The 17,926-nt window shown below is 47.4% G+C and overlaps 1 protein-coding gene and 1 long non-coding RNA gene across 2 annotated transcripts; one reads left to right on the top strand and one right to left on the bottom strand.

Moving 5' to 3' along the window:
- Positions 1-3,293: 3,293 nt before the first annotated feature.
- On the top strand, positions 3,294-16,714 carry LOC133712146 (uncharacterized). The gene is made up of 4 exons (XR_009847193.1): positions 3,294-3,385; positions 3,555-3,652; positions 16,027-16,087; positions 16,344-16,714. It is a non-coding gene; the product is annotated as an uncharacterized LOC133712146 (long non-coding RNA).
- On the bottom strand, positions 3,834-12,544 carry LOC133708975 (uncharacterized). The gene is made up of 4 exons (XM_062134568.1): positions 12,350-12,544; positions 12,116-12,259; positions 11,575-12,044; positions 3,834-3,893 (listed from the first exon to the last, which is right to left on the bottom strand). Exons 1-4 carry the CDS (start codon positions 12,462-12,464, stop codon positions 3,834-3,836), a joined length of 789 nt encoding a protein of 262 aa, XP_061990552.1. The 5' UTR covers positions 12,465-12,544.
- Positions 16,715-17,926: the final 1,212 nt, after the last annotated feature.

Genomic DNA, 17,926 nt, shown 5'->3' with positions numbered 1-17,926 from the left:
TCTCTTTTATTTTCTTTTCCAAATCGCACACAAAGTAGATTTTCTTCCAAACTCTCCCTTTCTGAACCAATGCAGAAATCTTCTAGAGTGTGTTTGGATGAGGGAAAATATGATGGAATTTAATTGAAAGTGAGGATTTCATAATTCCTACAACCTAATTCCCTCGTTTGGTATTATCAAATTGGAAATTTTAAATTTCTCTGTGGAAAAAAATGAAGGAATTCATCATTTAAATTCCCCACTTCAATTTCCACCAAAGTAGGTGTCATTTACGAATTCCCTTGCAGTATTCAATTTTCATTTCCAAAACAAGGTTTTTTTCTATTTTATTTATTTATTTATTTTAAACTTTCTTAATTTATTACATATTTCAAATCCTAAATGGATACAACCAAACAACAAAAATTGTAATTAATGGAATTTTAGATTGATGGAGTTAAAGATTCCATCATTTATAAATTCCTATGGATTTCATAATTTCTTCATCCAAACGCACCACTAGTATTCTCTTCAATATTTACAACAACAATCTCCTTTATGATGTTAAGATGCTTCTAGAAAGTCACATGAATGTCACATGCTTCAATCTTTGGGCCAGACTTCTCTACTTGAACGTTTCAATGCCCGTCTTCTATATATGAAGCCAACTTGTAGTCTTCTAGAATATTCTTGTACAATGTTGAGTCATCTTGAAGCCACATCATCTCCTAGTCTTCCCAGGTATCCTGTATCATCAGTTCTCCTAATGCCAACAGGTTTCCTAGTCCAATTATGACTCTTCATTTCTGAGACGTTCTGGAACCTTCAGAATCTCTCCTTGTGTAACAGGGATTCCTAGCCAGGTTAGGTTTCCTTTTCCTGGCAGGAATGTGTTTCTTTGTCCAACTAGGATTCTGTCATTTGTCATTTGTCATTTCCACCATCTCCACGAGCTTCACTCCTAGTTGACTCAGGATTCCTACTTCAACTGGGATTCATTTCGTAGTATGATTGGGAATACTTCATTTCTCCATTTCTTGTTCATTTATGTGCCATTTCCTCCTTGCCTGCATTTATAGACTCAAAACTACCTAAAAACAAAAACTAAGTTAGAAATGATAATGTTAAGAGAATAACTAAGTAAAATGTAGAGAGTTTAACGTTTAAAACATAGCAGATATTGCTCTCATCAAGGCCAAAGTTGAAACTGTAAATGTTCTAGTTGGATTTCCTTACTGTGATTCTTGTTTGGTAGGACTTGACTGGAATTAAAGGTTTATCTGAGGCCAAAGTTGATAAGATTTGTGAAGCTGCCGAGAAGATAGTGGTGTGCCTAACCTTGCCATAATCTGAATTCTGAAATGTTTATCTAAATTTCTGAAGTTTTTCAAAACTTATCAGTCTTCTTGGTTTTCATTATTGTTTTCTCTTTTTCAGAACTTTGGATATATAATTGGAAGTGATGCTCTAACCAGAGTAAGATTAAAGTTGTTTGTGGTTTTAAGCTGGCTTAAGTAAATGTAGTCTTGAAAGTTATTTTACTGTGGGGATGAAATTGAACCTCAGAAGTTGACTTTTGTTTTGGTGTATAGAGGCCTGTGATTCGCATTACAACTGGGAGCCAAGCACTTGATGAACTATTAGGCGGTATAATCTTGTGCTATTAGTTATTTAATCTAATGTTTATCATGCTCAATAGTTAGTTTTCATTTGATTCTGTGTTAATATATTGCAGGTGAGATTGAAACTCTTGCAATCACATCAACCTTTGGGGAATTTAGATGAGCATTGTTTCTTTGAGTATCACTGTTGTCCATTGCTTGTATTAAACCTAAACACTGATTTCAGGTCTGGGAAAACACAGCTTGCACACACACTCTGTGTAACTACACAGTTTTGTCTCTCCCCTTAAGTTGTGACTGTCTTAGCATACTGGAAATCATGCCATCATTGTGCAAAATTCTGTTGTGGTATTTCTCTAAAAGTCTGGCATTTGAGTAGTGAAATGTTAAGTTTACATTGACTGTGACTGCGAACCTGCCTGAGGCTGAAGCAATATCCTTCTCATTTGCTTTATTGATATACTTTATGACTTTTATCGCTACCTGCATCATCCTATAACTGAGACTGCATGTATCATGACTAGGGTAGGCCTATATGTGTAGTTATTCTTGACAGAAACGAACGTTTTCCAGATAACTGCAGGAGGCATTGCAGATGCAAAGGACTGTACGTAGTACAACGCCTTTCTATGACACAAGAAGCAACAAAATACTATAATATTTTAATTTCCTGCTATATATAGTCATAGTTGGTAAAAAGTGCGGTAATATGCAGAAAGGAGAGGCGTGGTATAGAGTGGTAATGATAAGCGTAAACATAATGCACTAGCAACTTATGCTAGAAAATGAATGACTTCAGTATTGAATGTTTGGGCAAGATTACTTTACCTGAGTGCTTATCTTGTGTGGAAAAGCATCTAGTACACTTAAAAGTGCTTTTCTTATACAGTACTTTTGATTTACATGTACTACTCTATCTAAGAAGCACAATTATCTGGTTTAGAAAGAACAAAAAACTTTAGGCATAAAAGAGTATCAGGACACACTACACCAAAAACTGTATCACACAACGGTGATCACACAACGGAGAACAAATCCTCTGTTGTCTGTTGACAACAATTGAATCATACAACACATTTAATAAATCTTCGTTGTATAAAGATGCTCAAATTCTAAAACTTCTAGTTAGGAGCCGATGACACAACAGAAAGAAAGATTATCTGTTGTCTGAATGAAAAAAAAAGACCGGCATATTTCCCTCCTACCATTGAGTCAAATTTGGCTCCAAATTGTACCCTAGATGCCATTAAATTGGACAACAGTTTAGTTACTTCCGTTGTAGGAGTATACCTGCAAATCATCATACAATGATTTTTAATGTTCTGTTGTGTAAGTGAGTAACAAAATTTGGAAATGGCTCCAAAATGACATTCATTCCCCCCAAAACGAGAAAATTCGGCTGCAATTATTTGTTATGCTTGCAAGTTCCAACAACAGAATGAACTATTTCTGTTGTGTGAATGAGAAATGACAAGCCTAAGCGTGAAACCTAATATTTTGATTGCAGAGGCAGGAAATTTCCATCTTTCATTCCCTTAGCTATGTAACAAATCAGACAACGTAAACGTATCTATACGTTGTCTGTCTGACTTAAAATTGATCATCCACGGAAACCGCGAGCGGGCAACAAAAAATGAAAGAGCGCGGAGTTCAATTTTTAAGTTGAGGTTGGAGCCTTTATCAAAAAACCTCATCACAGACTAGGCCGCCAAAGAAAAAACTCTCTCTCTCTCTCTCGATAGAAAATCCCAGCAACTCTTCGAATTCGATCATCTCTTCCCCAGGTAGCCATTCTCCATTCTCTTCTATATTTATTCCCCCTTCTCTCACATCATATACTTCATTTTGGTAATGTGATATAATTCTAGGGCTTGCTGGATGAATCAAAGTTTCAGAAATAGATTTGGGGCTATTTCTAATCTCTGCAATTTCGTGTCTCCATTTTGGTGACAGGAGGTGTAGTGAATGGGTTGGGCAACAGCGTCACAGCTAGCACCATAGGCGTCATTCTCAATTGTGTGTCGACCTTCCCGTCACCTGCATCAAAATCGGTTCTCCCTATATATCCCTTTTCTTCTTTCTATTTCAATCTTTGATGACTCAAAAGTGAAAAAGATGTATTTCTCTCCCATGAAATTTTATTAAATTTGGTTCAAAAAATGAAATCAAAGATTAGATTACATGAACTTGGATCTGGGTTTTCCGTAATGGTTCTAAGATTAATGCTTTTAGTTAATTACTTGTTTTACTTGACAACAATCTGCAGATCTGTATGATGGTAATACATTGTACCTACATGTACGTTTGCAAAGCATAATTAGCTATAATCAGCCACACTCATCGTACCGCCAGAGATACCAACTACCGTCAAAGGAGTAACCCACGGATAGGCAGCCAGGCGGGCCACGGCCTGAGCACAAGAGTTCCCCAGGATCACCGCTGACGCGCCGCCACGCACTCTGCCAAGACGGCATCAGAAGCTACTGAAACTGGGAACTGAAGCACATCAGTCCCACATCGAAAACAAAGAGAAGATCAGACCTCTCCTCACCTATAAAAGGTCCTCTCTTCTCTCTTCATTATTACGCATTAACTACTCATTCATTATTGTGCTGCCTATATATCAACTGACTTAGGCATCGGAGAAGTGAAGACCGCCCAACGCGGTCTCCCTCTGACGCCCTATCTTTCATTTGGCAGCCAGCAAGGAACACCAAGCATACGGAGTAGCGGTCCGCCCACTGGACCCGCGTTAAACCGAGGTTTGGCTACCGCCAGACTTTGAGCATTAACATTGGCGCCGTCTGTGGGAACCCTTGAACAAAAGGTCATCCCATCACAACTACCATGACTAGCGGTAGCGGGGGAAACGCCGGTGAGCAGGCAGACCAATCCGCCATCCCCCAAACATCCAATCCAGCGGTAGGTGTTAACCGCGCACTATTCAACACCCCAACTAACCCCGGCGGTGAGACGAATCCAAGCAGCAGCCGCCCACCAGGCCAGGACCTCGCCGCCATGTACGAGCTGGCACTGGCAGACCTTCACAAGGCAAATAGAGAGCGTGAAGAGGAGCGCAGAGAGAAGACCGAGGCCCAAAAGCAGGTGGCTACGCTGATGTCGCGTTTTGATAACCTGAAGAGGACGTTGGAAAGAACCGCCAACCCGGCACAGAGCGAGCATTCGCATAGCACAAGGCGTAGTCATCCCAACGCTGGTACATTGGGACCAGAACCGGTCGTGCAGATGCAGGTCCCGCTGGATCCCCCTGAACTACTGGGGATGGGACCACCGCCCATTCCACAACTCATGTTGGAGCAGGAGGCAGAGTCGGTACCACGCACCAACCGCTCGAAAATTAGGGCAAGAACTGAGGGCGATCTGCCTGCGCCAAGGCGTAGGCAGACCCAGCGGAGTACATACGCCGGACCCGCCGGCGACGCAACAGCCCAAATTCTGGAGAGGATGCAACAGTTGGAACAAAGGTTGGTCCGGGCGGAGTCGGGCGCCACGCCGCCAACTCAAAGTCCACTTTTTACGTCCAGACCAGGGCCCTTCACCACTGCAATCCTACAAGCTATCAGGCCTGCGTACGCAAAAACTCCAAAGATGTCGCATTACAGCGGTACAACCGACCCCTTCGTCCACATGGACACCTTCAAGAAGGTCACCAACAACAAGGGATTTGACGACCCCACTCTGTGCCACTTGTTCAGCGAAACACTGGACGGAGAGGCAATGAATTGGTTCTTCGAATGTCCGCCAGGATCCATTAATTCATTCAACGCGCTATCACATACCTTCCTCTCCCGGTTCATCTTATTGTCCGCCGGACATCATAACACGAGTCAGCTGTTCAGCGTCAAGCAGGGAGAGAACGAATCGCTAAAGGCATTCGTCACAAGGTGGCGAGCGGCAGCATCTCAGTGCCGCGATCTGGACAAATCGATGGCATCGGCGGCCTTCAAGCAAGGACTCCTCAAGGGGCCGTTCCTCTATCACCTCAACTACAATCATCCAAACGCGGCATATGACCATATCATGAGTGAGGCGGTCATTCATGCCCAGGCGGAGTTCATCACATATGGAGAAGTTCCACCGCCACCGGCAACGCCAACAAAGGCAACACTGCCCACCCCCAGGCATGAGACCGTTAATAAAACACCCGCCGCATCGCCAACTGACAAGAAGAGGGAATGGCCACAGGGCCACCACTAGAGCTAGCGGCAGAAGGATCAATACCACAAGGGCAACCGCCCAACCCAGGAAGATAACCGCAACAGACAAACGGAGTCTTCTCAACGGTATGCAGTATTCACGGTCCTCACAACCTCGTACGAGGAAATATACAATCAGTGCAAGGATCAAATCCCGCCACCTCCTCCAGCAAAATACCCAAGGACGGGCAAACCTAAAAACACCGGCAGATGGTGCAAATACCATGAAGACAGCGGCCACAATACCAGCAGCTGCAACGCACTGAAGACGGCAATTGAGACCTTGTACCGTGAAGGCAAGATGGAACAGTTCAAGGTGCGCCAACCGCCACCCGTGATCGCCAACGTAGAGACGTTGGGCCGCATTAACACAATCGACGGCGGTGCTCCAATCACGGGCTTGTCTCACAGAGCCAGGAAGCGTTATGCACGCATTAATCACCCAAAGGAGGTCTGCCATATCCGTTACGAGAGATCCGCCAAAGTCCCAAAGGTGGGTTGGGAACCTATTACATTCTCTGAGGAGGAGGAGCGCGGGGTGCACCTACCCCATGATGACCCCTTCTTGGTCGATGCCATTCTTGGTAGGTTCTCAGTGGGGAGAATATTGATAGATAGCGGGTCCGCTATCAACGTCATCTTTAACGGTTGCTACAGCCATCTCAAGCGGAATAACAAGTTGCTCGAGGACCATGAGCCACTGCTCAGCTTCTCTGGTGACGTCACACAGCCGCTCGGCTCTGACTATATGCGGTTGACTATTGGCGCTAGTCCATGTATGGCGGAGGTACATACAGAATTCATAATCGTTGATTGTCTCAGCTCATATAATGCCATCCTCGGACGACCGGCGCTCAACAAGCTTAAGTGCATTATCGCCGGATACATGCTTCTTATGAAGTTCCCCACACCTAACGGCACGGGCAGTGTGAGGGGAAGCCAGCAGTTGGCACGCGAGTGTTATTCAACGACTATGGCACGGTCAGCACACCGCCATGATGTCCTGACAGTGGGAAACCAGGCACCACCACCAAATATCTTCGAGGACCCTAGGGATGAGGAGGAGAAGTATGTAAGGAAGGAGCCGGTCAACCCGGACACATCCTTGAAAGTTGTCTGCGTCTCGGACGAGCACCCTGAGCGGAAAGTCCGCATAGGCGCCCAACTAGACCCAGAAGTAGAGGCAGAACTCATTCAATTCCTACGTCATAACACCTCCGTCTTTGCATGGTCCTACGCGGACATGCCAGGTATCTCCCCTGAGATTATCACTCATAAACTGACCATCAAACCCTCTTTTTATCCCATCAAGCAGAAGCGGAGGGCCTTTGATGAGGAAAAATACCGGGCAATCGGAGAAGAGGTCGCCAAACTCCAGGACATTGGATTCATCCGCCAAGTCATCTATCCCCAGTGGATCTCAAATTTAGTAATGGTCAAAAAGCCCAGCGGCAAGTGGCGGATGTGTGTTGACTTCAAAAACCTCAACAAGGCATGCCCAAAGGATAGTTTCCCGCTACCCCGTATCGATCAGTTGGTTGATTCAACCGCCGGACACGAGCTCCTCAGCATGATGGACGCTTTCTCCGGATACAATCAGATCAAAATGCACCCCAGCGACCAGGAATGCACAACCTTCACCACCGACAAAGGCCTCTACTGCTACAATGTCATGCCTTTCGGTCTGAAGAACGCCGGTGCCACTTTCCAGCGGTTAATGAACGCCATGTTCGCAGAGCATCTGGGAAAAATCATCGAGGTCTACGTGGACGACATGCTAGTTAAGAGCATAAAGGCCGGCGGACATGTGGCAAACCTCAGGATCATAGTAACCATTCTCTTGGCCTATGGTATGCGCCTCAACCCGGAAAAATGTTTCTTTGCAGTCACCGCTAGCAAATTCCTGGGATACATTGTCAGCGAGCGGGGCATCGAGGCTAACCCAGACAAGGTCCAGGCCATCCTTGACCTGGCGGACCCCGAGTATAAGGTACACGTCCAGTGCCTCCAGGGCAAGTTAACCGCCCTTTCTCGATTCATCTCTCGACTCACTGATAAGTGTGCCCCATTCTTCAAACTCAAAACAACGCACAAGAAGGTCATCGACTGGAATCCAGAATGTCAGGCGGCGTTCCAGGGCCTGAAGGAATACTTGGCGTCAGTCCCTCTCCTCTCTGTCCCTGTCCAAGGAGAAACCCTATTCATATACCTAGCGGTATCCACTTCGGCGGTAAGTTGCGCAATTGTCAGAAGGGAAGGCCAAGATGAGCTCCCAGTTTTCTACGCCGGCAAAGGCATGAACGGAGCAGAAACAAGGTATCCTCCCTTGGAGCAACTGGCCCTTGCACTTATCGTTGCCGCCAGGCGCCTCCGCCAATACTTCCAGGCCCACACGATCCATGTGTTAACCAATCAACCGCTGAGGCAAGTAATGCAGAACCCTGAACACTCGGGGCGCCTCAGCAAGTGGGCCATCGAGCTCAGCGAGTTCGACATAGAATACAAACCAAGAACCGCCATGAAGGGCCAGGCAGTGGCGGACTTCATCGCTGAACTCACCGAACGACAACCTGAACCCGGTATGGAGATATTGCCCGGAGCGGAAGTGGTAACCGTTGGGGAGGAGAGTCCCCTCCAGTCAGAATGGAACCTACATGTGGACGGGTCCGCCAGCGCCAAAGCCAGCGGCGCCGGAGTCATCTTAACAGGACCCGGGGGACTGAAAGCGGAGTACGCGTTGAAATTCAACTTCAAAGCTTCAAACAATGTGGCGGAGTACGAGGCACTTATCGCCGGTCTGCTCCTCGCCATTGACTCAGGGGCTGACAGCGTCAACATATTCAGCGACTCTCAATTAGTCGTTAACCAGGTCAACGACAGCTTCCAGGCCAAGGACCAGCAGTTAGCGGCATACTTGGGATACGTCAAAACGTTGCTAAAAAAGTTCAACTTTCACACCATCACACAAATCCCCAGGGAAAAGAACGCCAAGGCTGATTCACTGGCGAGACTGGCAACCGCCCAGCCGCATCAAAGTCCAGCGGACACAAAGGTGGAATGCCTTGACAAGCCAAGCATCACAAAGACCCTAGCAGAGATCTTCAACATTGAAATCAACCCCAGCTGGATGGACGAGATCACTGCATACAAGCGCAGCGGCACATTACCAGAGGATAAGGTCAAGGCATGCCAAATTCAGCGGAGAGCAACCCGCTACAATATCCAGAATGGCAAGCTTTACCGCCAGGGGTTCACTCACCCCAACCTCCGCTGTCTAACCCCGGAGGAAGGAAAGGTCGTATTGGCAGGAATCCACGGCGGGGAGTGCGGAAACCACTCGGGCGCCAGATCCCTGGCCAATCGCACAATGCGACAGGGCTACTTTTGGCCTACGCTTGGTGAGGACGCCGGGCAGGTGTCAAGATCTTGCCACAAATGCCAGCAGTTCGCTGATCTCCCACATGCGCCGGCGGAACCACTTTCAATCATCATCGGTCCATGGGTTCACTCTACATGGGGCCTCGATTTGATGGGAAAATTCCCAACCGCCAAAGGACAGTTCAAGTACATCATTGTTGCTATCGACTACAACAGCAAGTGGATAGAGGCAGAGCCACTGACGGCCATCACAACCGCCAAAGTCATTCACTTCCTCTGGAAAAACATTTACTGCCGCTATGGTGTCCCACACACAATCATTACAGACAACGGCACACAGTTCAACAATGAGGAGCTCATTTCATTCACCGCCAATCTGGGCACCAAGATGAGCTTCGCATCTGTCGCTCACCCCCAAACCAACGGCCAGGTCGAAGCGGCAAACAAGATAATCAAGAAGCTGCTAAAAAAGAAGCTCGACACCGCCAAGGGCTTGTGGGCGGAAAAGCTTCCGGAAGTGCTATGGGCCATCAGGACGACTCCATCCTCCGCCACTGGTGAAACCCCCTTTTGTATGACGTTCGGAACTGAGGCCGTTCTGCCTGTCGAGGTAACTCAACCCACCGCTCGGGTCGAGTGCTACCACCCAGAGACCAACGGCGATGGCATCAACCTGGACTTGGACCTCCTAGAGGAAAAACGACACAAGGCCCATTTGCAAAACCTGCAAAACAAGCAACGAGTTTCGCGTTTCTACAACGCCAGAGTCAAGGCCCGGAACCTCCAACTGGGGGACTGGGTAATGAAGGAAGTCATTCCACCGCCAACAAAACTCCGCCCAACTTGGGAAGGTCCATACAAAATAGTAGAAGTCGTTAGCCCAGGCACCTTCTACTTAATGGACAAGGATGGCGTCACTACGACCCACCCTTGGAATACCGAACACCTTCGGTATTACTACAAATAGTCATGTCGCTACCCAGGAGCATCTTGACTTAGCTAAATTTTTGTTCAATATTTAGCTAAGGGAAGCTAGCCAACGGGTACATCCCCACTTTTGTTAACACTGACCAGTCAGTTATCAATGAAACGAGGAATTATTCAAACCATTGTTACCAAGTCTAGCACTGAGGGCAGCTGGCAACGCCAGCAATCGTCAGCGGACCACGTCCGCTACGTTGTGCACTTGGACCAATCTTAATTCCTTTAATATTTCATTGATTGCAAAAGAAAATCCCAAGTCAAAACTCTAGCGGTATAGACATGTCATCACACAAACGTCAAAAATTCCACTTCATATATTCAGGGCTGGGACTCCCCACCTAAAAATGTTCCTTACATTCAAAAAAAAAAAAAAAATACATATATTTTCAGCCTCAGCGGCTACACAATCAAAACAGGGCACGTCCGGCATCTCAGGGGTTGGCCCCGGCATCGCCTACTTCGGACTGCGGCGGCTGTACGCAGCTTGTTTGGTCAGTCCCTCGAGCGGTAGGACTTGGCGTCTCTATGGTCCCATCTGCCGGAGTATGATACCCACTGCCTGAGCTGCCACCTCCTGCTGGGGGACTGGGTACTGGCGGGGGTTTCTTCGTCGGCGCTACATTTTTTGCTTGCGGCGCCTTGGGAAGGGACGCCTTGGCCCAGTCAATGGCACCCTTCGCTTGCAGCATCTCGACGTTCGCTAGGGCGCCAGCCTTCGCCGATTCATTCATCGCGTTCTTATATTCCGCCGACTGCTTGAATTTCTCCACAGCGGCGGCGGCGACTCGGCTTCCATCGTCCCTCAGCCGGATCACCTCACCCTCCAGTCTCTTCACTTCCCCTTGCCTGGCGGCAGACTCCCACTGCAGGATATCAATTTTCTTCTCCTTGGCGGCCACACGCTCTCGCAGCAAGGCCATGTCTTGCTCCAGCTTGGAGACTTGATCATTTCGTTCTATGTCCCGCTGGACGGCCACGTCTAGCTTGCCTCGAGCGTCCGCAGCATCACAATCCGCCTTCATCAGGCGTCGCTCCACCTCCGCCAGCCTGTCCTTGGCATCCACCAGCTCCCTCTCAAGCCTCTTAACCTCCTCCCGGAGCTGTCCCTCAATTCGGGGTTGCTTGGACGCCGCCAAGAACATTTCGTTCAGCCCAACCGCCAGGTGCCCAAAGGCTGAGCTAAAGGGCGACCGCTCGATCGCCGTTGGCCGCGTCATCCCTGCCAGACCGCCGAACCCCAACCGCTCGCACAGGTGATAGAGAAACTCCCGCTCGCTGTCGGTCATGAACTCGGTGAAGGCGGCGAAAGAGTCCAGATCGCTCACGGGCATCTCTCTCTCGGCCGTCACAGGGGCCTTCGACGGGTCTTGTCGGCCCTTCTTCTGCCTGTGGACCTCAAGGGTCTCATCATCATCCTCCTCCCCGGCCGAGTCACACTGGCGCCGCTTCCGCAGGATCCCCCGTGTATCTCCAGCGGGCGCAGCCCTGGACCCCTTCGGCGGTTGTCTCCCCACCGCAGTAGCGGCAGCCCCCGCCGGCACCACAACTCTTTCTTTCTGTGGCCCACGTCGAGTGGCAACTACTCTTTCCTTCTGCGGCACGGTAGAGGACCCCTTTTTTCCCCCGCCCGCATTCCCATCCCCCTGCACGCTGGGCAGACCGTCGGCCCCTAGGTGGGAGTGGTGCGGCATGGGCAGCACCACCGGAACCTCGGATGCACTCACCTCCAGAGTCTCCGGGTTCACAACTGTTCTTTGGGCCACCTCCCCTGACGCGTACATCGCCTCCAAGAAGTTGTCTATCTCCGCACGGTCCATGGCTCTGTCAAAGGCGTCACGGCTCGCTTTGTTGCCTGGCGGAGTATCTGAGAACATGCAAACATCCGTTAGCTTTAACCAAGTTACCAAGAGATACAATGTGGCGGAGATCTCTTACCAATAGCGCGCGTTAGCTGCTGATCGACCAACAGCTCCCAGCCGGTGAGGAGACGGAAGTCCAGCAAATTGCGATTCTTCCAACAGCCTTTGATGCGCGCAATACGGCACTCTTCCTCACGCGTCAGGTTATAACGCAGTCCCGCTACAAAACAAGAAACAAGGCGTCAGTACAACAGTTGAAATACGTATACGGTAAACCGCCAACTATGTTCAGCGGAGATCGACGGACAACCTCGGATTGGTTGAAACTCCGACTTAATCCTAAACGTCGGTTCCCCCTCGTTCGACCCCGACTGGTACTCCCACCCTGTCATGGCCACGCAAAACGTCCCCCGCCAGTAGGACATCGAATCCCTCAACTTCTCTATCAGCTTGGGCGCTCCCTGCCGGCGGCTCAAATTTACTTGCCCTCTGCAGCCTTGGCGATTAACGTACACCAGTTCGTAGAAGTGCAAAACCTCCGCCACCGTCGGCCCCTCGCACCCGGATAGCCGCCACAAGGAGTTCATCGCCAGCATCAACCGCCACATGTTGGGACAGATCTGCCCAAAGGCAACGCCGAACTCGCACACCAAGATCTGAAGGTTGGGTACAAGCGGCAATGTCACTCCTTGGCGGAATATTGCCTCGTGAACAGCGGCGAACCCCGCTGGAAGAATTGAGGCCTTCTCGTCCGCCGTCGGTTGACGAAGTCTCACCACTCCCGGCAGCCGATATATCCGCTTCATCCGGTTGACAGCAGCGGCAGTCATCCGCCCTCCCGCCTCGTCAACGGGGGTCCCATCCTGGAGAACCCACGCCGACTCTGTTTCCTCCCCCGACACGTTTCCCCCGTCAGCGGAACCACTGGCGGCACTATTACTTGCTAGCCGCTCCTCATCCCTATCCCGCGCAGCAGCATTCTCACCCGCCCTAGAACTCTCCGGACGCGACGTACGGCCCATGACAACTTCCCAGGGTATGGTTTGTAGCGGCTCGATTTCTAGCGGATCTGGCAGTGAGGTTCCTGCACGGGCAGACGGACGCAACGAGTCAATAAAAGCCCTATCCGCCGCACTGATTGACACGTCAGACCCGGAGTCCTCACTGCTCGAGATCTCTATGACCGTGGCCATCCCAAACCCTAAAACCCAAATCAGTTAGCCCACAGAAGGATCTAACCTATCCCTATATCAGGTATAGCACAGAAACACCACGAACAGCTACCCAGAAAAAACCAAAATATGAACAAACCCCTTCAACCCAGATTCAACCATCTAGTAAAACCCTAACAGACAACTCTCTGTCAAACACCATAACCTACCCCCAAATCTCATCTTACACCCCCGACGAACATCAACAAACCCAGTTCACACACCAATCCCAGAAACAAACACCAAACCCATAAATAGACAAAAACACGAAACCGACAAAAAGGATAACCAGAACACTAACCTCAGTCGTGAACACTCCGGCGTACTGATGCTCGCTGTGCCCCGACGACGGAAGTTTTCGTCTCTCCGACCACGAGAACTCCACCAACGCGCGGCACTCTCTCTCTGCAATCTGGGATGGACAGAGCTTGAAGATGACTAAGCTTCGAATGGATTTTGTGAGGTCCCTTCTCGATGCGTTCCCCCCCTTTTATGTCAACATCAGAGGCTTCTGGGCCGTCCGCTAGAAAACGACATCACACCCCAGCCGTACACGTGTCCCCTGCTCGCATTAACCCTCCGGGTTAACCGAGGCGTCGCCTCGGTTACGAAATCCATCATTACTGGCATTAATGACGAGAAGACGGCCGGACTGAGGAGACGCATCTCCACACGCTAACCCTCTAGTTATTGGCCACGTGTCAACCGCCGTCAGACGAGGCGTATCACGGAAGCAATCACAAGTACGCTCTTCTCCAAGTGATGGTCTCCGCTGAGCGAAACCCCGCCAGCGGAACTTCTCACTTGTCTTCTCCAAGTGATGGTCTCCGCTGAGCGAAACCCCGCCAGCGGAACTTCTCACTTGTCTTCTCCCAGTGACGGTCTCCGCTGACCCCGCCAGCGGAACTTCTCACTTGTCTTCTCCCAGTGACGGTCTCCGCTGAGCGAAACCCCGCTAGCGGAACTTCTCACTTGTCTCCTACACGTGACTGTCTCCGCTGGGAGGAACCCCGCCAGCGGAACTTTTCACTAGCCCTTATTCACGAAGTCTCCCAACAGCGGCACTTCTCCCTTGTCATCATACAAACGGGGCGCCTTCCGCTACACACCTCTAGCGGAAACCCCTTTTATCTGGCAAGTCGCGTACTTTCTTCAGCGCGGTACCGATCAATAAAGTAACGCCAAGCACGTCCACTGGACGCTGTTTACTGCTATAAACCAGCGGGGGGACTCCCGCCAGCGGCGGATCCCGAGGCTACGCCTCATTCTGACAAATGACCGCCACGCGGCGTTACAGTCAGATTGTCCCTACGGGACACGGGGACTAGTCAACAGTCTACGACGGCCCTGATCAGGTACGTTGACCCCCGTCACTCGGGTACTAAAGATTGGGTTCGCTACCCAACACCCTCTGCTCCGTGCAGCTCCCCCTCACCAAACAAATTTTGCGACCATCCGGAGGTCCATCTTAGCAGGGGAGTGGGGGACTCCCTGGGGGGCCTAGTAGGGGCCCACCCGAAAGGGTATAAAGCGTTTGCTCAGTAATATCCATGGTTGACAACGCACTGACGCTAATTATGCTTTTGCAAAAGTCTAGCGGAAGAAAACGCTTCAAACCGCCGATCAACTCCCCAACCAAGATTGCCCTCCTTGACTGGGGACTTGGGGGACTTGTACCTACATGTACGTTTGCAAAGCATAATTAGCTATAATCAGCCACACTCATCGTACCGCCAGAGATACCAACTACCGTCAAAGGAGTAACCCACGGATAGGCAGCCAGGCGGGCCACGGCCTGAGCACAAGAGTTCCCCAGGATCACCGCTGACGCGCCGCCACGCACTCTGCCAAGACGGCATCAGAAGCTACTGAAACTGGGAACTGAAGCACATCAGTCCCACATCGAAAACAAAGAGAAGATCAGACCTCTCCTCACCTATAAAAGGTCCTCTCTTCTCTCTTCATTATTACGCATTAACTACTCATTCATTATTGTGCTGCCTATATATCAACTGACTTAGGCATCGGAGAAGTGAAGACCGCCCAACGCGGTCTCCCTCTGACGCCCTGTCTTTCATTTGGCAGCCAGCAAGGAACACCAAGCATACGGAGTAGCGGTCCGCCCACTGGACCCGCGTTAAACCGAGGTTTGGCTACCGCCAGACTTTGAGCATTAACATACATCTATCCTTAGATATGGTATGGTTTTTGTTCTTGAAGATGGTGTAGAGGTACTAATTCACTCACTTTCGCCTTTTCCTTTCATTATATATAGTTGCCCATATTAATAATTGACCATTGCTTCTGAATATGACTCACACTGTGTTATAGCAATACTATTATGAAGCTTTTGAGCTGAAACTTTATTCCTAACAAGTTCATTTAGACTTGGATAACAAAGTAGCTACCTTGTCAGAACAGAGGTAATATTCAACTAAAAATCTGCAGTTTTACTTTTCTCCTATGGCAGTGGCTGACCAATTCGCAACTTTCCATCATACATGCACAAGTCATTGTTCATGTATTGTTGGTGAACCTATGCTTCAAATTATATAGTAGAAATACTTTATACTGCATCCCAAACTTTTTTGCTGAGAGCCTTGGTATTTGTATAATATATAGATCAAATATATAATTGAAGGCCAGGAAACAATGGTGGAATATTTTCACACTTTTTCATATAAAAAAATATCTCATACTTGCTTTAACACTGATGGGCATTAAAATTGAGCAAAACTAATGCTAGCTTATGAGATCATTTTTGTCTTTCTTTTAGTTGGCATCTACGGAATTGCATTCAACAAACAAGAACAACGGAATAGCATAACCTTTCACAGGTTGGGTAATCTTGGTTTTGTCCTATGGAACTATTTTCATTGTAGCTCTTATTTATCTATCTGCTGATCCGTATATTTTTTTCTATTAGCTCCTTGTGGTTGAAGTTCATTCCCCTGTAGTATTAGTTTCTTTGTGTATATATATAATTGCTCCAGATACAAACCAACTATGGTCCTCTACTATAATTGGTAAAGCCCAAGTTGAACTTTTTGATTTATAATGTCTTATTCATCTTAAACATGCATTTCAGTGCAGGTATTGATCCCAAAATGGGTTGAGACCTAGTAGCCCCTCAGGTTATCAAGCAGTCAGGTCAAAGTTTTTAAACTAGTTCTTTTATTCAATATACTATGGAGTTCACAGTTTCGTTTGAAGCTTTTCAATTATAGTGCTTTATGACCAGGAAGGCAATGGTATTCTTGAAACTTTGTTGAATGAGTTTAAGTACCTAAGCAGATATTGGAATGCGTGTTCACACAATTGCGATACCTTTTAAGTTGGATATAATTCTTTGATTTTTGTTATGTTTTATTTGTTGTAATTAAAAAGGAGAAAGTGGAGAAAATAAGAGATACAGTAGAGAAATAAGCCTTTGGTAATTATTAGCTTATATTGTCATGTATTTATATATGATGTGGATGTATATTTGTAGGGAAGGCATAGAGAAAATGAAATTGGAATCAGTTCTGAAATTTCAAAGGTTGCTTTCAGTTCCTTTCCTAATAGATCACGTCTAATCAATGCTGTGACTTCTGACTAAGGGTGCCAGTTGTGTATTGCAGAATTTAGCTTGTTGTATGCCTCCAAGATCTTATAGTGACGATGAGTTCAAGGTTATTTAACAGACTTTGAGCAAGCTCAAGGTTTGAAATGGTGGGGGAGTTGAGGTAATGAAATTTGTTCATGTATATATTTGTTTCTTGTTCGGTTTTTGTTTCTATATTTGCTTAGAAACTTTGAAGCTTCAGCAAAGCATCTTTAGCTTTGGCTATGTTTAGGATTTGCTTGCTTAGTAACTGTGGATTGTGTTTTGTTCTCATTCAGCAATTACTTAAGTACTGTGGTGTTTCGTCAATGTACAAGATATACTTACTGCATTGCTGGTTCACTCCCAGATAAGTGGCGAAGTGACTCAACATCAAAAGTTTTGAAGCTGTTTTAGAGAAGTAATAGAGTAGTTTTATTTTATTCTTATTATTCTTATTCTATACAATAGCGCTTCAAAACGCTATGGATGTTGAACTTTTCGTAGCATTTGCGGAAACGCTATGACAAACCCTGGATCTATTATAGCTCGGGCAGTTTGAGTGGGTTCACAAGGTAATCCACTTATCAGCCAATTCATTTCAGTATATTGGTTTCATATCTTTATCATAAGAAAATATTGAAAGATACCTAACTTGTTAGTCAATTGTTTGCAATTTTCTCTGGGATATATGGTGCAGCTGCTACAACATTTAAATATGCTTTTGATTACAAACCATCCGGCATCAACTGGTACCCTTCACAACTAGAGGCTTATTATTAATTTGTTAATTTGACTTTTTCAGGTTAAACTGCATACCAGAGATCAATCGAAACTTTGATTGATTGGATTGATAGTGAAGTCAGCATGAGCAATACTCATGTACTTTTTCAAACTTATGCTCCTGTGCATTTCAAGTTTGCTCTATCATTTAAGCTGCTTAGTCTCATTGGTAGATTACGATTTGCTTATTTGTCTCATTAATTACATGTGTATAATGTTCAAATGTACCTCTATCTTAGCTGATACAATCACCAGTCTGACTTATCTATCGACATCGAATTATTATGACATGTATTGGTAATTTAGTATT

This window comes from Rosa rugosa, chromosome 5, assembly GCF_958449725.1.
Source record: "Rosa rugosa chromosome 5, drRosRugo1.1, whole genome shotgun sequence".
NCBI lineage: Eukaryota > Viridiplantae > Streptophyta > Magnoliopsida > Rosales > Rosaceae > Rosa > Rosa rugosa.
The sequence above is the reverse complement of the archived record's forward strand: the minus strand, read 5'-3'. Positions and strand labels throughout refer to the sequence as shown.

Coding starts and splice junctions, on each gene's coding strand:
- LOC133708975 (XM_062134568.1), bottom strand. CDS start 12,464: ATGTCCTACTGGCGGGGGACGTTTTGCGTGGCCATGACAGGGTGGGAG. Junction 12,045..12,115: donor GCAGCTAACGCGCGCTATTG/GTAAGAGATCTC, acceptor GCATGTTCTCAG/ATACTCCGCCAGGCAACAAA. Junction 3,894..11,574: donor ATGATGATGAGACCCTTGAG/GTCCACAGGCAG, acceptor ACGTACATGTAG/GTACAATGTATTACCATCAT.